At 40.9% G+C, this 23,023-nt stretch overlaps 1 protein-coding gene across 2 annotated transcripts; it reads right to left on the reverse strand.

The window, feature by feature from the left end:
* Window positions 1-7,460: 7,460 nt before the first annotated feature.
* On the reverse strand, window positions 7,461-21,272 carry LOC119810811 (zinc finger protein 58-like). Of its 2 annotated transcripts, XM_042054624.1 has the most exons (5): window positions 21,138-21,272; window positions 15,785-15,911; window positions 14,423-14,518; window positions 10,680-10,790; window positions 7,461-8,603 (listed from the first exon to the last, which is right to left on the reverse strand). In XM_042054624.1, exons 1-5 carry the CDS (start codon window positions 21,141-21,143, stop codon window positions 8,581-8,583), a joined length of 363 nt encoding a protein of 120 aa, XP_041910558.1. In that variant the 5' UTR covers window positions 21,144-21,272; the 3' UTR covers window positions 7,461-8,580. The 2 variants fall into 2 exon arrangements, with proteins under 2 accessions (XP_041910558.1, XP_038180398.1); XM_038324470.1 differs by lacking the exon at window positions 7,461-8,603 and having other exon boundaries at window positions 8,859-10,790.
* Between the last annotated feature and the right edge of the window lie 1,751 nt (window positions 21,273-23,023).

Raw genomic sequence — 23,023 nt, forward strand, 5'->3', positions numbered from 1 at the left:
TCTAAAGATAATGAGAAATCCGACAGCACCCCTGTGAGAATGGGTCAGAAGTGAAGCAGGCTTCCCCACCAAAGCTGCTCAGTGAGCTTCCAGCTCCCCCTCAGGAGCAGGCAGTCAGCTGACCATCCTTAGCTTGCAACCCTGGACCTTGCACTGTCATCTACTCCGTGCTCCCAGACTGCTCTCCTGTCTCAGGCGTCCCAGCCAGTAGAGCACAGCACCTCCAAGGCAGCTTCTCCCGCCCTCCCACCCAGCTCAGGTCCGTTCCCACCAAGACGGACCCGCACCCCGCACAGTACCTCAGGCTGCGCTGCACCCTGGACCAACCTCCAAGTGAGAGACGCAGCAGGAATGCGCAGCAGGCGGGACTCTCGCCCAACTTTGAGGAAGACGCACGTGTGGAGACCTAAACTGGAATGGAATTTCCTGGATGGCTCCCTTTGATATCACAGTCTTGGGGACTACATTTCCCAAAAATCTGCGCGAAGCATCAATAGCCCCTAGGAGGGATGAAATTAAAAACAAAACAAAACTACTCAAAACAAAAAGAAGTGTTATACTCAACTTAATTATTCCCCCAAATGACACCGGCGTTCCGAGGCAAAACAAAAGAGGGTTTTTAATATTCAATATGGAGTTTGAACTACATCCCCTCCACACCAAAGTCGTAAGGCAGTCAGCCTGGAGCCCAGGGAAGGGGAGAACTTTTAAAGAGGAAACGCCCAAATCAGAGGAGTTCATGTCCTGTCGCCTTGGGATTGGGTAAAAAGGGCATAGGGTAAGGTATCTTCTGAAACCATTGGTCAGTTTTGGGGCGTGAAAACCCTGACAAAGAGCCATTAATAACTGACAAGGTTTCAGGGACAGGATGCCTCCTAGGAACATCTGGACCTCGTTAAATTTAATGGCCCAGCTCCCTAGCTCTTTAATTGGCTATTTTCAGGGTATCTGTTCAAATTCTGCTATCGCAGCACATTTCTGGAGCTGAGCTTTCCACCACCCACCTGCTCGTTATATGGCTTAAGATGAATCTCCTCCTTTAGAACTGAGTTTGCAAAGTCAGGTCCTCACAGAAGCAGAAATTCCATAGTACATCATGTGGGGAGGGGATCAGCAAGGCATCTGAAGAAGCATTTTCGTAAGGCAAAACTGCAATCATTTCACAGGTTATTTTTGTAAAGGCAAACGGTGTGCACACATCATGACGTCATAAGTTCCGCATGTCATGCCCAAGTTAATTATCCCCCAAAAGAAACGCCTTGGAACCGGATTCCAATGTGAAGCCAAAGGGTTTTTAATATTCAATTTTAATACTCCAGTGTGGACTATATCTCCAGCACACCAAAGTCGTGGGTGACGCAAAGTGCAGCCTGGAGCCCTGCGAAGGGAAGAACATTTGAAGAGGAAATGCCATAATCAGAGGCATTCATGTCCTGTAGTCTTGGGACTGGGTGAAGAGGGCATAGGGCAAGGTAATTTCTGAAACCATTGGTCAGTTTTTCGACATGAAAATCCTAACAAAGACCATTAATAACTGACAGGGTTTCTTCAAGGACAGGATTGTGGCACCTGCACTACTGACGGTATGCGAGCCAGGAACTAAGCTGGAGACTTAAAAACACACGCACACACAGACAGAGACAGACAGACAGATGGAGCCACAGAAACATCCTTGCAACAAGAATGCCAAGAATGTCCCCTTTATTGTGCTCAGGGGCAGCTTCTATAGGGCTCTGGCCACCGCCCAGCTCTTTGAGGCCCAGGCCCATCAGAAATCACACCCCTGTCCTCAGTGTTCAGAGCAGCTGCAGGCTGCTCAGAACACAGGAAAACAAGTTGTTTACAAGAAATTCAGGGTCTGGTGGTCCACCGCCCCCAACACAGGATGCCTCCTAGAAACATCTGGACCTCATTAAATTTTATGACCCTGTTCCTTAGCTCCTTAATTGGCTATTTTTCAGGGTATCCATTCAAATTCTGCTTTAACAGAACATTTCAGGAGCTGAGATTGGCCCCAGCCCACCACTCCTCCCTGCTCTTTATATGACTTAAGATGAAGTCTCTTCTTAAAATGGAGTTTGCAAAGTCAGGTCCTCATAGCATAGTTTGAAACATGTTTAGCAAGGTACATTAGGCTTAGGAAACACTCTGTAGAAGGAGCTGTTGGCAGGCCTGCTTTTCATCCTGCCCGGCTCCAGGCAGCGGGCTAGCTTTACCCAAAATAATTACACGGAAACTGTATTTTTTAAAAATACTGCCTGGCCCACTAGTTTTATCCTCTTATTGGCTAATTTTTGCATCTTGCTTTAACCCATATTTAGTAATCTGTGTAGCACCATGAGGTGGTGGCTTACCAGGAAAGATCTTAACCTGCATCTGTCTCAGAGAGGAGAGTCATGGCGACTGCCTGAGACATCTGTCTGACTCTGCTTTCTTTTTCCCATAATTTTGTTCTGTCTCCTCCGCCTACCTAATTTTCTGTCCTATTAAAGGGCCAAGGCAGTTTCTTTATTAACCAATGAAAGTAACACATAGACAGATGACCCTCCTCCATCAAAGTTATTCTTTAAGGTATGGAGACTTACTAGCAATGTCTAAAAGTGTGATCTGACTAACACTGTATAAAAATGTGGTTTCCTAACAACAACGTGACCACTGTTTGGGTTCCAAGCAGCTGTGGAGAGTCGGTCTGGTGCTCACCTCCAGATCCACAGCAAGAGATGTGTAAATGTGAGTCAAGACTTTGACAGAAATAGTAGGCTCACAGGTCACTTCTGGTCCATATGTTCTGATTTCAGTCTTACCACAGCACTAAAAATCACACTGAATTTTGTCAAAGCTTTTTTCAGCATCTAATGAGATGATCACATTGTATTTTCTTACAGTTAGATTATATGGTGGATTACATTGACAGATTTTCCTATGTTTAACCATCTCTTCATCTCTGGGATGAAGTCTGTTTGATCATGATGAATGCTTTTTTTAAAAAATGTGTTCTTGGATCAGTTTTCCAATACTTTATTGAATATTGAGTATTTATGCATCAATATTCATGAGGAAGACTAGACTAATTTTCTTAGTTGAGTCTTTCTGTCGTTTATAAATAGAATTTGGCAATGTCCCTTCTGTTTCTATTCTATGAAACAATGTAAGGAGTATTGTTATTAGCATTTCTTTGAAATTCTCATAGAATTCTGAACTGAAAATCTCTGGCCTTGAATTTTTTTTCAATTGGGATATTTTTGATGACAGCCTCTATTTCCTTAGGGGTTATGTGTCTATTTAAATTGTTTATCTGGTATTGATTTAACTTTGGCATGCTGTACACACACACACACACACACACACACACATATATATATATCATTGTTATACATGAAGCTGTTACTTGACCTATAGTCTTATAACGTCATGTCATTGTCTAATTTGTTTAAAGTCAAATTATTTCTTAGCCATATATAAGAGACCAGTATATAAAAGAATCTAGATACAAACTGGTCACATGACAACCATTCCTCTTCAATTTATAATGTAACTCATTAGTTGTGGGAGAAGTCCATGTGTTTATTAATTGTTCTAACTCCCAGGGTCCTCTGAGTGGCACTTGGTGACTCTGAGTTGGTCCTCCTCACTCACAATTTGCTGACTCAACTGCCTAGACAGATTGTTCTTTCAGCCACCAGTTTACAGAAAAATGACACGGAGACTTATCATGAACTAGGAAAGTTCACCCTATAGCCTAGTCTTCTCCCACTAGCTATTATACTTTAACCCATTTCGATCCACCAACATGTTGCTAAGTAACTCGTGGCTTTTCCTTCTCCTCCTGCAAGTCTTTCTCCCTTGGATTCTCCCTGGCAACTCAACCTTTGTTCTTCCCACAGTTCTTTCTGACTAGAAGTCCAGGCTATTGGCTGTTTAACTTTTTATCAAATGAATCAGGAGATGCCTTAGCAAAGACACATCTTCACTGTGTACAAAAAGACAATCCCACAACACCTCTCCTACTCTAACCTCTCAGCCAGAAATGGGCTCCAGAATGACATACATTTAAAATATTTACCCAGACCAATATCTAGTGGTTTTTCTGCTTTAGCACATTTGACATTCTCTTGAAATTTACTCTCCATCTTGTCGTCCGGATAAGAGCTCCTACTGCTGAAAAATTGTTTGCACTTAGTTATCCCAGATACTTCTAGGCATGAGGTCACAGGGCTTTGATGAACCTTTATTAAGTCTCCGGTTATCTTAAAGGAGCCCAGTGCCAGATGCACAGACTCCAGTGGAAACTGGGCTGCTTTGTTGTTCTCACAGCCTGAGGTAAGAGAGGCCAGAAAGGACGGCCTGTGGTGGCCACAGGAGGCTCCTGGGTTGAAGCTGCCATGTTGGCAGTATTTGAACATTCAGCCTGCACCTCTTTACCCTTTTGAAACCCTACTCATCCAGTAGACTGAGCAGCCAGGGAGGCCAGGCCCAACTCACAGTGCCTATGGGGTGTAGGACCACTTTTGCTATGTTGGAGGGCTCCTTAGCAGTGTGGCTTTCCAGCTAGAGAAGTCACACTGGTCCCTAATGGCAGTTCTTTCTAATGGGTCTCCAAACCTCCTTCCTCTAATGCTGGTAAGGCTTTCCCTCTGTCCTTGTGATTTCTTTGCCCTGTGACTGTGGTCTGCCTTGGTTTCTACTGCTCTTAGAACATTGCTAATATTACACACGTGCAAACATAACTGTTGAACCTAGGGTTTGGTGTCACCACATCAGCCACAAGCATGTGCATCTCTAAGGGTTCTCCTAATCTCCTGTCCTGAGCCAGTGCCCCTGACTGTGAGACAGGGGAAAGGAGATCAACAAACAGCCTAAGAAGACATTGTGTGATTAAGAACAGCTGACAGGCTGCCTAACTCCAACTGAGACTACCATTGTTTATCTCCTGGTAAAAAGATGTATGACAAAACACAGATAACATATCTATTCATATTTACAGCTCGGAATGTGTGGTTCTGGCATAAACGCATGAGGCCTCACCTTTCCTGTGGAAGCGAGGTTGTACAGGGTAGAAATATTTAAAAGGATGTGCATCCTCACAGCCATAGGAGGAAACCCTCCAACCAGGAATTGAGTCCAGTGGCCTCAGATGTCAGTGTGGGTGGGATTGGATGCTCATTATGGAGTCAAATCCTTGGTCACCCCTTGGCCCCTGAGAGCCTGCTGGAACAAAGTACTAAACTTCAGATGCAGTGCAGTCTACTGTCTCAGGCTGTGGTTAGGGTCACAGACCAAAGGAGCCTCTGAAACCACAACACCATAGACTATGGTGCTGCAGTAGCCACTGGAACCTCCCAAATCAACAGCTCCCATCCGTAATGACCTCACACCACTGGAACCAGGGCTCTAGTCTCTGCACTGTCTCTGCTATTTCAATCCGCTATTCAATTTTATGTTCAGGAAACGGCATACCTTATTATAGAGATCATTTCCCCCCATGTTAATTGCTTCTTTATTCTCAATTGTAAACAACCTGAATAAACAAAAGTGTCTATGAACATATTAATGGAAAATAATTTAATAATTATAAATGTGTGTTCATTACATGCACACACATACACAAACAAACACACATACAGAGAAGATGCTATTTAGCTCTACAAAAGTATAATCACAAAATTAACAAAAAATGGATGGATATCAAATGTATATCAGTTGAGGTCATGCAATCATATAAAGAAATACACTGCATGTTCTCCCTAATATGTTTAATCTAGAGAATAATGTGTGTGTGTGTGTGTGTGTGTGTGTGTGTGTGTGTGTGTGTGTGTGAACAAGTACATATGTGGGTACAGTATGCAAAGTAGAAAAAGGATACAGGATAAATACAGGGGTTGAGGAAGGATTGAAAGCAAATGAACATGGGTTGTGGAAGAGGACACTGGCCTAGATTTCTCCTCCTACTTATTCTCTGTGCTTGTCAGCCCTGCCCATTCCTCTCCTACCTAGCTATTGGCCATTCAGCTTTATTAGACCAATCAGGTGTCTTAAGCAGGCAGGTAAAACAAATGCAACACATCTTTACATTGATGCAAATGTGACACGTTTGTCTTGCAGAGCATAAACAAATGTAACACACCTTTGCCTAGTTAAAACAATATTCCACAACACTGTACATTTCAGGTATTGTTAATTTTCACATGTGAATGTTTTTGCTTCCAAAATAATAGGGTTTTAAATTAAAGAGAGACAAATAAGAAATGCCACCTGAGATTATGACCCTCTGCTATACTGTTTACTCCTTAGTGTGTCTGTCTCTGCTATAGTATCTACTCCTGAGAGTGTGAGCCTTTGCTGTATTTACTCCTGAGCTTGTGAGTCTCTGCTATACTATCTACTCCTGAGTGTGTGTCTCTGCTATACTATCTACTCCTGAGAGTGTGTCTCTGCTATACTTCACACTTAAGTTGATCCCTTGAGAAGCTTCCAGTTAGACAACAGCTCTGAAATATCCATTCTCTTGTAGAACAAATGTAGATCCATTAAGGCTATTTCCATTCATAAGGAAACCTCCCTCTGTGTTGTGGGGAAATAATACCTAGATCTGCAGAGATGCCAAGCAGGAAGAAAACACTCTCTCTCTCTCTCTCTCTCTCTCTCTCTCTCTCTCTCTCTCTCTCTCTCTCACACACACACACACACACACACACACAGAGAGAGAGAGAGAGAGAGAGAGAGAGAGAGAGAGAGAGAGAGAGAGAGAGAGAGAGAGTGTAAACCTGATGTTTTTATAGGGGCGTTGCTGACCACATCTTAGACATTTTTTGTATAAACTGAACCTTTCCACATAGCACAGTTATTAACTGTGATGGGAGTTTAAGATGGAAGCATATTTCTCTGTATTCTCTAATGTGCAGAGGACATTTACATGTTAATAAACAGTTTTTAACAAAACAAAAATAGAAAATATGTGATGTGTTGTAACTTTCCACCCACCAAGTTCATTTGACTGCTACACTCCTTTCCTTGTATAATAATGATGGATGACCAATAACTAAAGCATCTATGATCACTATGGATGTAGGAGGGGAGGGAAGGGAGGGTGGAGAAGCCGCTGTTTCGCTTTCCTCTGTTGTACTGATGACAAAGCCAAGGGGAAGGTACAAGGTGAGTCTGGCCGCATCTCATCTCTGCAAAGCCATCCCTGTCTCTTCCCTTAGGTTACACTGATGCAGGGCTCCTTAGTCCTCAGCATCTCAGCCCTTCTGGGGTCCTCTCACTTGCTCCCTCACGGTGCCTTCCCGGTAGCATGCTGACCCTCTGTAAATGATAGCCAGATTCAGGCACTGTAATCACTCCTAATACAGGTCAAGTTTGGACAAGTCCAAAAACAACAACCTTTAAAATGATATTTATTTTGGGGAAATGTAACACATGAATATTACGTGTTTGACTCAAATCTCCATATTCCTTCACCTATTACTTCTTACCCTTGCAAACACTTTATGCTCATGACTCATTGGGCTTTTCTTTGTTATTTCTTCAATGCACTTAGTGTTTCCTCAATGTTTACGGGTGTAGGAGAGTTGAGTGGAACCTGGAAGGTAACCAGGTTGATTGTCTCCCTCAGTAGCCATCAATTGCCAGTAGCTCCTCCACTGAGGTGAGACAGTGAGGGCCTTATGCACCCATGCTTGTTGTATGCTGGGGTTGAGCTTATATTAGTGTTATCCACGTAGTCATAGTCATACGGTGTCCGTGCATAAAATTTCTATCAATGTTTCACTGTTCTAGAAATGTCTCAACATCTCTACTGCTTCAGGGCACACATCTACTATACCTGGCTCTGACATTCTTCCCAACTCTTCTCCATGACTTTTGGCTTTAGATGTGTGCAAGGGAAATCACTTACAATGTGATGCAGGTGTCACCTTTGGATTAGGACCCTCCACAGATGAATATTCTCTACACTTTGATCATTTTGCATCTGTGTAGTCTTCTCCATCTACCACACAATTAATACATTCTGGAGAGGGTTGAGAGGCACCTGACTGTGTTATAAAGTTGAGAACTTAGGTTCATTTAATTCCAATCCACTTACTAGAACACCAATATTAAATTCTCCCTAGGGCTTATCACTGATCCAAGCACAAGTATATCACAAATTTAACATCACATCAGTTACCTACTGTGCAATGGGCTCTGAATCCATCAGAAAATGATTAGTCACTCCACACCTTTCCTACATTATTGCTCTATGGGCACTAATTTTTGGCAAACAATGGACAAAGCTATGAAATGGTAAAAGTTTCACTAACCTTTTATAATTACAGAAGGTAGAGACTCATTAATAAAGACAAGTTTCAAACACACTGATTAAGCAAACTGTTGGGGGTTACAGCAACGAGAAGTCTCTACTGTTCTCTGATGACATTAATAGTATTTGTGCTGTTGTAAGTTACATGTTGATATTGACATTCCACAATAAATCCCTTACTCTTCTCCATTATGTATTTATTTCAGGTGAATATTATCTGATTTCTTGGCAAAGATTTTACAATACTTCACACAGTCATGTGTAACTGGAGACTGTTCTTATGTTTCCTGGTTGTTCAGACCTGAATAATCACACAGAAACCACATTAATTAAAACACTGGCCAATTAGTTCAGGCTTCTTATTTTTACATTTTAAATTAACTCTTACATTTTAAATTAACCCATTTTTATTAATCTGTGTATTACCATGAGGCTGTGGCTTAGCAGTAGGTTCTGGCATCTGTCTCCTTCAGCAGCTACATGACATCTCTCTGACTCTTCCTACTCTCTTTCTATATCTGTTTGGATATCTGCATGGCTTTACTCTGCTAAGTCATTGGTTGACACAGCTTCTTTATTAACCAATGGTATTAAACATATTCACAGCATACAGAGGGGAATCATACATCATTCATGATGTTTGCAGTCAGAATGAATCATTTGATTCATTTGAAGGTTTGAAGAAGTTAACTTTTAAAGACATTTGTTGGATTTTTCTCTCGCATTAACTATATCATGTGTTGAATAAGTATATTAAGATTCATAAAGTTTTTGCCACATTCACCACAACTTTAGGAATTCTTTTTAGAATGAATTTTTGCTTTTTTGTGTCGTCTAAGGGATGAAGATGAGGAAAAGCACCTTCCACAGTCTTCACACTTGTAGGGTTTCTCTCCAGTGTGAACTCTCTTGTGTGTCCTAAAAGATGAGTAACAATTAAAGGCTTTGTGACATTCTTCACACTTGAAGGGTTTCTCTCCAGTGTGAACTCTCTTGTGTGTCTTAAGGGATGAGTGATAATGAAAGGTTTTGTGACATTCCTCACACTTGTAGGGTTTCTCTCCAGTGTGAACTCTCATGTGTCTACTAAAGGATGAGTGACAACGAAAGGCCTTGTGACACTCTTCACACTTGTAGGGTTTCTCTCCAGTGTGAAGTCTCTTGTGTCTCCTAAGGGATGAAGGACAACGAAAAGGTTTGTGACATTCTTCACACGTGTAGGGTTTCTCTCCAGTATGCACTCTCTTGTGTCTTTTAAGGGATGAGGGACAACGAAAGCCTTTGTGACATTCTTCACACTTGTAGGGGTTCTCTCCAGTGTGAACTGTTTGCTTACCCTGAAGATCCCTAGAATAGGAAGACCATTTGCCACAATGTACACTGGTGGAAGGACTCTTTGCTGAATGTATTGTTTGATGTTGTTTAAGGGATAAAGAAGACTTAAACCTTCTACCACAGTCCCCACAACTGTAGGGATTGTCTTCACAGTGAATTGTTTGATGTCGCCGAAGGGATGAAGATAAGTGGAAACATCTGCCACACTCTTCACACTTGTATGCTTTCTCTCCAGTATGAATTGTCTGATGGTCTTGAAGGTATGTAAAATAGGAGAATGTTTTGCCACACTCTGCACACTTAAAGGGACTGTCTTCAGAATGGATTGCTTTATGTCGCCGAAGGGATAAGGAGAAGTAAAAACATTTGCCACACTCTTCACACTTGTATGATTTCTTTCCAGAATGAATTGTCTGGTGTTCTTGAAGGAATTTAAAACTGGAAAGAGTTTTGCCACACTCTGCACACTTGTAGGGATTATCCTCAGAATGAATTGCTTTATGTCGCCGAAGAGATGATGGGAAGTAAAAACATTTGGCACACTTCTCACACCTGTATGATTTCTTTCCAGAATGAATTGTCTGATGTTCTTGAAGGAATGTACAATGGGAAACAGTTTTGCTACTCTTTGCACATTTATAGGGACTGTCTTCAGAATGAATTGCTTTATGTCGCCGAAGGGATGAAAGGAAGGAAAAGCATTTGCCACACTTTTCACACTTGTATGCTTTCTTTCCAGTATGTCTTGTTTGATGCTGTCTAAGGCATAAAAATGAGAAAAAACACCTGCCACATTCTTTGCACTTGTATGGGCTGTCTTTAACATGAATCCTTTGATGTTGCTTCAGCATTGAAGGATAGTAAAATGATCTGCCACAGTCTCCACACTTGTAGGTTTTCTCATCAGTATGATCTTTCTGGTGTATGAAAAGTGATGAGCGAGTATTGAAGACTTTGTGACATTCTTTACACGTGTAGGGTTTTTCTCCAGTGTGAAGTCTCTGGTGTATGGAAAGTGCTTTATAAGAACTAAGGCCCTTACCACATTTTTCACATTTGTAGGGTTTCTCCCCTGTATGAATTCTGTGACATTGAATCTGTAGTGAGTTACATTCAATGGCCTTGTAATTGCTGTGACTGTTGGATTTTGTTCCTGTTCAGCAAAGATTGAGATATGAACAAAGGTTAGGAAATATTCTTCATACTTATGACACTTATCTTTTCAAAACAAAAAATTTATTCATATAAATTGAAGCATCAGTGAAAAACTACAGTAATTTTGAAACCTATAGAATAGAATTATAAATGAGAATAAATGGTAAAATATTGTAGGTAGAAATGATTGATACTTCTACTTGAATAAGGAAATATCCAGATAGAACGTAGACATAATGGCATATAATTCAAACTTAAGTAGCCAAGTAAGTTGCAAGGGCATTTTACTAACAGAAATAAACCGATTAAATGAGTAGAGATTTTATATCGCAGGATACCTACAAAAAAAGCAGCTGAGTCTGAGAAAGACAAAGTTAATTTTGACTTTGTGAATTTGAGACAGAGTCTAATACAAATGTTTTATCCTGCACATATAGTTTTACTTTCGGAGTACAAAGGATGGGCTGTACAAGTAGACAGTCTACACAAAGATGAAATTCATAGTTCAAAAAAAAAAGCCTTACAATTCACTAATAGGCCTAAATCTACTGTCATGAAAGAGAGCCCACAAACACTGAACCCATAACTCATTTGATGGGCGTCCCTGAATCAACAGTGTAAGGCCTTGCAGGTCCTACTCTTCCTATGTCTAATGGGCAGAGAAAATACTGGGAAGAAGAAGGGAATAGTGAGAGGAGTCACCAGGTCTCAGAGACCAGCTTCAAGTAGTGTACCACCTACCAGGGTAGGGGCATGAGAACTGGATACACAGGGCAAAAAGACTAGTCATTCATTTCATTACGTGAGACATCAAGACTTTAGCATTCTTTTGCTTAGCATTCTTTTGCTTAGGCAGTAAAATCACCCAAGACCAAGAATCCTGAAGGCAGCCACTCACAAGGTCAAACCTCTTATTTCAAAAAAAGGAACAGACATATGCTTCAATATCCTGAACATTGGTCAGGGTGGAGTATGTCTACCTGTATGGATCACCTTACTGTCAAAAACACCGAGTAACCACACCCTAGGTCAGGATGTGTAGCCACACTTGTTCTCAACAACTTTGAACAAGTTAAAACTCTCTGACCCTCAGACAAGGTAGGAACAGGCTCACATTTTGGGGCCTCCACAGCTAGCAGACACAGAAAGAAAAAAAGATGAACATACTGTGTTGAAAGCAGAAACTGCCATGTGACAGAGGGTAGATGAGAAATATGGGCTCATTTAAAAGTAAGAGCTACCTAAAAATTAACCTAAGCTATTGGCTGTGCATTTACAATTAATAAAAGTATCCATTTTGCTTATTTAAGAAAGGCTGTTGGGACAGAAAATTCCACCTACAAATGCATTCAAACTTGGTGCACCATGACCACAAAAGACATGAGGAAGCTCAAAATTTTCTCAGTTAACAAAAGTGGAGCCAAATGCATCTTCCTTGTCTTGTGTCTCTCTCATGTAGGTTGCAGTACAGAGACACATCTGCTGGTGGCTGACTACAGCAGAGTTGAGCCACCAGCTTGGGCTCCACCACTGCAGTGGGTGGAAAGTTTGGAGTTTTGCTCATGTGAAGAGAAAGGGTTACAGATCCTCAGGAAAGATAGATTTAGATGGAAAAAAAATCTGTAAATAGGTACAGTGTGTTTAAAAATGTATAAAGTCTTACCAGAGAAAAGAAAAATGGTATACAGTCAGAAAAATATATACATACTTATAAAGCATAAATTAAAAGTCCTTAAAAAGAGAGTAAAGTAATATGAAAGAAAAAAGGCACATAAAAAAGGGATATACACAATGTGTCTGGATTCTATGTTACATGTTGTCTGTAGATTTTCAGACTGCTAATGAAGGAATGAGAACTGCTGAAATTTATTGGATTATGGAAACTACTGAATTAAACCAACCTATATATTTTTTATCATGGCTTGACTTTAAAAAGAAAAAAGAAGTATGTTACTTTGGGAGATAAGTTATGCTTTTATTTACACAGGAAATGAGAGGCTGTTTTTATTACATATACTTTTACTATGTTAAAGTTAAAACCATCCTTTTTAATTAGACAAAAAGGGGCAAATGCTGTGGAATGATCTTTCTGTACACTGTGAAGATGTGTTGTTTTTATTGTTAATAAAAAGCGGATTGGTTTATAGCTAGGTAGGATTTTCAGGGCAGACCAAATTATGGCATAAGAAAGTCAGATTTAGAGGAGTGACCAGGATTCTAAGAAGCAAGAGATAAACATACCATATGAAGAAAAGGTACTGCCATGTGGCAAAATGTAAATAAGACATATGGGTGTATCTAAAGTGTAGGACCTCATTCGTAATAAGCCTGAGCTGTTGGTCGAACATTTATAATTAATATTGTCTCTATGTGCTTATTTGGGAGTGTCTGGCAGCACAGAGCTGATCTATTGATTTGCTGATGAGAAACACTGCCTAAACTCATAAGCCCTGATCCCATTAAAAACCTGGAAATTAATGAAAATATACAGTGCGAACGTTAGAGATTCAATAGGAGACCTTGAGAAGAAGAGATCACAGGTCTTTTCGTCCAACCAGACTCATGGTAACATGAGTCTATAATGCCTCCTATATGTCTAGCCACAGTGGATACCCTGACTACATCTGAAATAAAACATTTTACTAGTACTGATGTATCTGGAAACAACAGATTGACACATAAATTTATAATTTCTTAACAAGTTGTTACTGCCTATATATCCAAATACCATTCCTTGTTCATGATAAATAGATTAACTTGAAAAAGAAAACAAAAAAAAATCAAATGAAGCCTTACAATTCACTAATAGGCCTAAATCTACTGTCATGAAAGAGAGCCCACAAACACTGAACCCATAACTCATTTGACGGGCGTCCCTGAATCAACAGTGTAAGGCCTTGCAGGTCCTACTCTTCCTATGTCTAATGGTAAGGACCTACTGAAGCAGATGAGGTTAAAAGTGTTGAAAAAACCAAACAGCCTGAATAGCTCAATAAAATCAATTTAAAAAAAAAAGAAAAGAAAAACAAACAGCCTTTGTTAAACTAGTGTACCTAGAGGCCCAGCACATCCCCTTTATATGATATGCTAATGCTTTAACTCTTCCCTAAGGTCAGTGGGGAATGCACTGCCCAAAGTGCATCTGGTTCATCTGAGTTTCATCCAAAGCTTCCAACCCCCAATTGTCCTAACCAACAGAACTGATAAGTTGAGCCTCTGTCCCTGTCTGCCTCTCTGTGATGGAATTGTGGGCTTGCCTTTATTAACCCAATATGTTCACTTTGGTGTAGAGATCTTTCTGTCATGAGTCTGCTCAAGCATCTCTAAATGAATGACTCTCAGTTGTAGCAGGACTGATTTCTATTTCCCTGTGTCTTACATTACAATGGAAACTCAACAAAAAGGAAAACCTTGGAGATCACTGTAAACAGAAGCACAGCTTGTTACTGGGAAATCCAAAGAGACTTAAACCCTCATAATCCTGAGACATGTACTCTGACAACAAAGACCGGAAGGAGAGACCTAAAGAATGATGCCCATGGTATCATGTTTCAAGGCACATGGGAAACCCTGCCTTTCTTTTGGATCTTTGGATCTCAGCTCTGCCCCTGAACCCTCATTCCTACACACCTGGGTGCACTGTGGCTGCTGCTTGTCTCTTCCCATCTGAAGGCTCTGGTCTTTGCTCGAGAAATATCACCAGGTGTGGCTTAGGCACAGCAAGACCTGTGTATAGAATAAGAAGAAGTTTGTCTATGTGTTCTTTTACTCAGAATTGACATGTCCCTGCCTGTACCTGGCTTGTAAGGACAGAGATGAGGAGACAAATGACTGCAGACAATCAGTTCCTTAAGTGTTTTCAGACAGGATCACTACAACATGTGAAGGAGCTGGATGATGGTGGCTCACGCCTTTAATCCCAACACTCAAGAGATAGAGGCAGGCAAATCTCTGTGAGTTCAAGGCCAGCCTGGTCTACAAGAGTTATTTCCAGGACAGGCTCCAAAACTGGAGAGAAACTCTGTCTTTAAAAGTTAAAAAAAAAAAAGATAATACAAAAGAAAAGAAAAAAACACAACTTCATAAAGGAATTTACATCAGATTCTGAGTTTCATTTCAAGGGAATAAAACAGTACAACTGAATTGTAAAACACTTCAAGTAAAAAGTGTGCTCCATGTCTCCTGCCACCAAATTTCTAAAAGTCCCACTAGAGTAAAGAAAACATACATCCAACAGAGAAAGGTCAAACACATTAGGAAGCAAACAGTAAAATGATTCATTTTTTAAATCATAATTTAACTTTTCATATACATTTGTGTTTTTCCTTCATGTATGTCTGTGTGAGGTTGATTTGTTAATCTAATTAATCTTTATCAATACATAATCAGGAGTCAGATATCAGCTAAGAAACTGTAAGATCAGAGAAGCACCTCCCTCTTCCATTCCCACCACCCAAAGGGCAGAGATCCTGTCTCAGCCCCGCCTTTCCACGTCCTGTTCCCTTCTCTACAGTCTTCCTATCTCTATGGTCAACTAGTGGCTACTTCTACCCTCTGACTCCAATCAAGCTTTATTTGTCAGAACACAACACAATCAAAACATCACACAACATGGGGATGTCAGACCTTGGGTTTACAAACAATTGTGAGCTGCCATAGGAGTGCCGGAGATGTGGGATTTCCTGCCTGGGCTAACAGGCCAAACTGTGTTGTAATTAATATAGATTCTGTGTGATTATTCGAGTCTGGGTGGCTGGGAAGGAAAGTATAGTTTCCTTTTACTTAATGGTCCTCTAGAAGAGCAGTCAATGCTCTTAACAAATGAGCCGTCGCTCCAGCCCTGAAATGATTTTTAATATAACAACCTCCTTCATTTTTTGAAAACAAAGGATACAAAACTGGCTGTTGAAATGCTCCCCTGAGAAACCATACAAAGCAAGGAAGCGATATGTTGAGGGTGAAATAAGAAGTCACTATAGATGAGATGCTCACCCAGGAACAGAAGGTTGCTGTAATTCTCCAACATCACATCCCTGTACAGATTCCACTGAGCAGGCTCCAGACATTCCCTCTCTTCTGGAGAGAACTCAATGGCCACATCTGAGAAGGACAGCATTTCCTGAAATAAAGATCAGTGAATGATACCACACATTAATTTAATTAAAACCATTAGTAATTTAAATACCAAGATACATTGGACTTAATAGTTATCCTAACAACTTGAAAGTAGCTTGGGCCAATTTGAAAAGAGAGAAATAATTGAAAAAATTTCTACCAAGACTGTCCTGTAGCCGAGTCTAGGGGGCATTTTCTTAACTAGTGATTCCTATGAGACAGCAGCACAGCCCACTATGGGGGTGCCTGCACTGGGCATGCAGTTCTACACAGCACAGGAAAGCAGTCTCAGGGAGTCAGTTAGCAGTGTTCTTCTGTGTCCTGGTATCCAGTTCTTGTCTCAGGTCCCTGTCATTTCTTCCCTCAGTGATGGACTGTTACCTGAAGTTGGAGTCTAAAATAAACCCTTTCTGTTCTAAGCTGTCTTTCGCAATGGTCTTTGACCCATGACAACAATAGAAACCCTAACACGGGCATCATGTGTCTGTGGACACAAGTCTAGATTGTCCAGGATGAAAGAGAGTTAGAAATGTTTCTTACATGGATGAATAATATTCCTCAGGCCTGTCTAAAGTGGTCACATGATTTCACACTGGACCCACTGAAAGACAAGGTAAGGAATCCTATAAGCCCAGTTGGACATGATCCATTTAAGACAGACTATGTAAAATGAACGCATCCACAGAACATGCATGTAATGCCATATGCTATTACACAAGATGCATATAGCATTCTTTACAGAAGAAAGTCACAGTGATGGAGAAGGAATTTCTCACACTTAATGGGCGCAATCATGAAAGTGAAGTGTAATGAAAATACAGAGTCTGGTGCAGCAGCTCTGGCTGTCGTCTGGGATTCAGTATTTCTTTGGAGTTCAGTAGGTTTTCACCTAGTCTTTTCAGACAAACTGATGCCATCCTAAACAAAGGGTCAGGCTATGTTAATGTCGCTCTGCTCCTTCTTTGTAATTTGGGAGGTCGCCTGGGAAAGAGGTGTTAAATCAGTCTATGTGAAAGAGCAGGAAGATAAATAGGAAGACATGACAATATAGACATAGAAAGATGTGAACATGATCACAGTCATGTTCTCCCGGTTACCTAGGAAACAGAATGCTAATGAATTGTCTCCTCAGTTTACGTTTTGAAATAAAAGCCGTTTGGAGAATAATCACAGGTGATTTTTCTGGATGTGAACTCAGAATTTCCTGAGGGATCCCTGAAAACTCCCTCCGGATAAAGTCATGTGAGTTGTGTCTTTATTCCCACACCTCCCTCTGGTCTGAGAAATAATTTAGATCCGGGTTACCAACTTTGAACAAGGGAAACCTTTTAAAATTTAACAGGTGTTGCCTAAAAAACAAAGGTTACCACTGGTACACCAAGGACTTGGTCACTATCTCAAATTTATCAGGGATTCTAAAGTTACTTCATCTTCAGACAGCAGACAGAAGTTTGGAGAAAATGACATCCACAATCACAAGACTTCAGAGTGTTTAGTTATTTGGATGATCTTTGGTTATTTGGTAGGTTATGAATGTTTCTTATATTTAAGAAAATATAGAAATATAAGAAAAAAAGTTGTTGTAGGAGGCTTCATGTTTGTTCCTGACTGCCCAGACTCTAAATAACCACACATACACTGTGATAATTAAATCACTGCTTAGCCTATTAGCTCTACCTTCTTATTGGCTAGGTCTTACATCTTAATTTAACCCATTTCTATTAATCTGTGTATCGCCACATGGTTGTGGCTCACCAGCAAGGTTCCAGATTGTCTGTTCCTGGTAGCAGCTACATGACGTCTCCCTGACTCTGTCTTCTTTCTCCCAGCATTCCGTTTAGTTCCCTCCTCCCCCGACTCTTTTCTACCCTATCAGAGGCCAAAGCAGTTTCTTTATTCATTAAGAAATAAAAGCAGCACATATACAGAAGCACTTCCCACACCAAAAAGACAACTATTTATCTTAGATATTTTGCATTGGTATGAATTTAGGTAGAGTAATATACATTTAAAGTTAACTGTGTTACACTGTATACATGTTTCTGTTCTTATTTAAAGCATTTTTGTATAGTAATGCTAATTTAAGGTCAATTTTTAGGATCCATATATATTTCTACTCTTGTTTAAGTTATTATACTCATGCAGTTCATTAAAAATGCAATGTATCATTAAGATATACAAATTAATAGTTATCTTTAATAGTCAAACTTAGTTATGTTAGTTAAGTTTTCTAGATATGCAGAGAGCTATTTCAGATGGATAGGTAAGTCTCAAACATTTCAAATACCAACAGAATATGGTATTAAAATCTTTTAAGAACTTAAGATTTTCCTCGACAGTGAGATTTGTCTGTTCCTGGCAGCACCAATCACTTGAAGAAAATGATGGGCACCAAAGAATCTCCTTATGGAGTTTGCTTCCAAAGTGGTAAGGCTACCCTTTGGAAAGAAACTGCTCTTGTCTGTGTGCTATATAAACTGGACATGTAGGACCTACAGCTTAATGACTTCCAAACTTGCCAAAACAAGATGGGACAGTTCTTCAGGGTTTCTGCTTCATAAGAGAATCTGCCAGACATTCTACAAGCCACAGAAGAAAGCAAATGATAAATTTTGCCAAAAATAAGTGGGGCTGTCCTTCAAGTTCCTGCTTCACTGAGAAATCTGCCTGATAATCTACTCTGTAGGCAGAAGATAGCTGCCCTAATGTTACAGAAGAACTTTGGGTGACTATTCAGGCAGCCAGATGTCCCTGTCATTTCTAGAGTTTTGGAAGTTGCTTACAATGTGCTTCCTGTTTCTTAGGGTATTAGTAAATCCTTCTGGGGCCTTTGATGGAGTTGAGGACTAGATATTTATAATTATAGTTTTCCATAGTTATGATAAAAGATAAACTATATACGAAAGTTTAGATTTAGGAAGATAGGATATTGATAGAATATTTTCTTTAATTTTGCATAATACAAATAGACTAAATATTTTAACTGTAATTCTTGCTATATGTAATTTTACTATATTAAATTTAAAAACCTTACTTTTAGATAAGATAGAAAATGGAAAATATTGTGGAATATCTTTCTCTATGCTGTGACTATGTTTTATTACCATTGGTTAATAAAGAATCTCATTTGGCCAATAGCCAGGCAGAATAAAGCCAGGTGGGAATTCTAAGCAAAGATACAGGGAGAAGAAGGGCAGAGTCAGGAAGACACCAGCAGCCACTGGGGAGGCAAGATGTGAGGTAACAAGCCACAAGCCTTGTGATAAAATATAGACTAATAGAAATGGGTTAATTTAAATATAAGAAATAGCCGATTTTAAGCCTGAGCCATTGATTTTGTAATTAACAGTAACCTTTGGGGTGGTTACTTGGGAACTAGTAGGTAGCAGAAAAGTATCTGGTTACAGAAGTCCAAGTGTTGGATGACTGATGTCTTTGGTCATTGGACAAAACAATTGCATCTCCACCATCTCTGTCCTATGATTCTTAATGGTAAACACATCTCTTTCTTATATGAGTTTCAGTTCGTTAATTTAACATGTTGATGAGATCATGTGTTATTTACCTTTGCCTGACATAACTTCCAGCTTCACCAATATTGTCACAATCGGCAAGAGCGCAATTTTTCTGTGAAAAGTTATTAAATTATAATGTCATTTTCCCATCTATCTCCTCATTGCAACTTCTCTCATGTCCCCCAATAATCTGTCTCAGATACATGGTTTATTTGTCTCTAATTATTACGGTTATACATACAGCACTTAAATGTATATGTGTGCACATAACTGTATAAATATGAATGACCTATCCTGAAAAGGAATGAATATTTAATGCATATAGTGGGGAATATTCAAAGAAGGCAAAGAGAACTCTTCCTCATAAAGTAAATGCAAACAAACATGCAATCACCAAATTTAAAGTCTTCAACAAAAACATTTTAGGGACAAAGCTTAAATTACATATGGGATGAATCAACAGAAATTAAGCACACATAGCTTGTAAATCAACAAACTGTTGACTGCGTCAATTTGCCATGGTGCTCGCTGTTAGTACATGAAAGGAACCATGGAGAGTATTTATCACATTCGTAAAGTACGTTTAAATATTCTGTCACAGACTCGGGTAGCCTAGGTTGGCGTTGAATTTGCTATGAAGCAGGGGAGGACCAGAGGGCCCTGCCTCCCCCTCACAAATGCAGAGGTGACAGGGATGTGCCTCAGACAAGACTGACCTTTCTTTTCTGTCACAGGTCTGGTTACTAAAATCCCAGGGATACACACAGGTCTGGGAGTTCTCCTCACCTGCTGACCTGACACAAAAGCCTGGCGCTGTAACACAAGGCCATGAGAGCTTTTCACCTGTTCCTAGGGACCCTGCTTCTGGACCAGCTCAACAAGCTTAAGGCCACATCAAGACGTTGACACAACCATTGTGGGCCAAGCAGACAACCTGTCGTTTTTACAGTTAGTCCACCCTACATTAGGGATGGGGGACCTTTCAAGGCTTTAAGGAAACCCAGAGGTTAATATGCTGCCTGGAGTCAGCTTCTCCATTTCCTTCTTCCTGCAGAGGGTCCTCTGTGTGTGGGCTGTATGTGTGTTCTCTCACCCCTAGTCACAGCTTTCTATAGCAGCTGATCCTAGCAGATCTGTCTGCAGTTTTCCAGAATTTCCTACGAGAAATGTTGAGCCTCAGATTTTTCCTTTCCTAAGTATTTCACTGGAAGAGAAAAGGAACACAATGTAAACCTCAAGACCACTAAACTAGGCTGGCTACACAGCACAGGAAGGACCAAAACACGCCGTTTGGTCTAAAGATGCTAAGAAATCCCACAGCATCCACCTGAGAATGAGTCAGAAGCGGGCTTCCCCATCAAAGCTGCTCAGTGAGCTCGCAGCTCCACCTCAGGAGCAGGCAGTCAGCTGACCATCCTTAACTTGATCCTGGACCTTGCACTATCATCTATACGGTGCTACCAGGCTGCTCTCCTGTCCCAGAAGCCCAAGGCGGACTTGGGATACAGGCGTCGCCCTAAGAAAATTATCACACATGGCAAAGTCCCTCTCGCCCTCACCCCAGCCCTGATCTGCAACCTCAGGCGTCCCAGACAATTGAGCACAGCACCTCCAAGGCTGCTTCTCCTGCCCTTTCTCCAAGCCAAGGTCCGCCCTCTCCAAGATGGACCCGCACCCCGCACAGTGCCTCAGGCTGCACAGCACCCTGGACCAACCTCCATGTCAGAGACGCAACAGGAATACACAGCGGGCAGGCGGGACTCTCGCCCAATTCTGGGGAAGACACAATTTTACAGACCAAAAGCCGGATCGGGATTTTCTGGACTACATGGTGTCACAGCCGCGGCGACTACATATCCCAGCAGTCTGAGCGAAGGAAAAGCGGGAGCACATTCGGTGATTTCTTGGCTACCGCAGTAGATTATGGGAGGAAGCAGCCGTGCTCGCGGGATGTTAGGGTTCAGGATAATTCCCATAAAATACCATTAGAAATATATGCAATCAACAAGAGTGTTGAATTCAGCGTGCAGGGGTCAAAGCATCTGACAAATTGGCTAAGAGGCAACTGTTGGGCCTAAGTCCCGAGACCCCCTAAGAACACCATGGAGCCACACTATTCTGAATACAAAAGCAAGGTTTCGTTCACGAGCTAGCAGGGTCTCCTGTATCACAGTCTAACACAGCAGACGCAGAGAGGAGAACCCCGTCTAATATTAATAGGGGTTTTACAGACAAAAACCACAAAGGAGTCCCAAGATTACAGTTTCAGAGTACAAAATAGCTTATCCTATATCACAATTGGCTAAAGGTTAGGGAAAGCTTAGCTGTTATCTTCTGATAGGCTGTCATTGCCTGGGTGGGTTTGTTTTCCTATAGTAATTGATCCCTGGTCACATCCTTGGGACATCTTTTGACCCTTTGTTAACCACATGGGTTGTTTGGAAACTTCTCTGATTGGTCCATTGTTACTCAATGATACGGGAGCTTAGGTGGTCAACATCTGTGTAACCACGGGTAGGGATATGGGTAGCAGTCAAGAGTTTTTTGTATTTTGGATTTTTTCATTAACTAATACTTCCCCTAGAAGGAGCCTCAAGGCTCCTGGCTTTTCTCGGGGGTTGGCATGAAGTTCGAGGTCCCAAAGGGTCCCAGCACTAAAATTGATTTTATTTTCTTCCAGCCTCAGTTTTTCTGGTTTTGCAGAAACGCCGAGAGAACCCTGAAGACTCCTTTAAAGCAATATTAGGACAATTTCATGCAGGGGAGGTTAGTCTGGGGGTTGATTGGTGGTTTTAAACAGAAAGGTTATGGGTTGTTATAGGACTGGTTGGCATCTCTCATGCGTAGGGACTTTCCAGCCACGTGGAGAAAGCTGTTTTTAGTTAGCAGAAGCTGTGGGGAGCCTGATGATTGATTGCCTCTGAGTTGTAGTCTTTTAAAGAACTGCTTGTTCATTTCCAGTAAAGCCCACACTGAGGAGGGCTGCTCTCTGACAGGGCTATGAAGGGCCTTTTATGATTTTTGTTTGGTTCTCTCGCAGGACTGCCACGAAGAGTCATGATTGTTTTAACCTCCAGATCCAAAGAACGAGATGGGCGAGTGTGAGTGGAGGAGCCTTTGGCTGATGGGTCATTTCTGGTCCAGAGGGAGGAATGTGAGCGGTGTAAGAAGCATGAAGAAAGAGATGTAGTTCTGTGAGCTTGCGAATGATACAGTAGTGTGTGAAGAGGTGTAGCAGAGTAGAGAGAAGAAATGGGTACAGAAGAGAGATGTAGAACTATGGAAAAAGATGTAACTGAATACAGAAATATGGAACTGCAGGCAGAGGCTGCTCATTCATTTCCGGCCGCCCAGACCCCAAATAATCACACAGAAACTGTATTATTACAACACTGCTTGGCCAATCACTTAAGCTTCTTATAAACTAACTCTTACATCTTAAATTAATGTTGTAAGGAGGCCACTTGTTGGTTCCCGGTCACTTAGCCCCAAAATAATCACACAGAAACTGTATTAATTAAATCACTTCTTGACCCATTGGCTCTAGCTTCTTATTGGCTAACTCTTACAAATTAATTTAACTCATTTCTATTAATCTGTG

This window comes from Arvicola amphibius, chromosome 3 (genome assembly GCF_903992535.2).
Source record: "Arvicola amphibius chromosome 3, mArvAmp1.2, whole genome shotgun sequence".
NCBI classification, from domain to species: Eukaryota; Metazoa; Chordata; class Mammalia; order Rodentia; family Cricetidae; genus Arvicola; species Arvicola amphibius.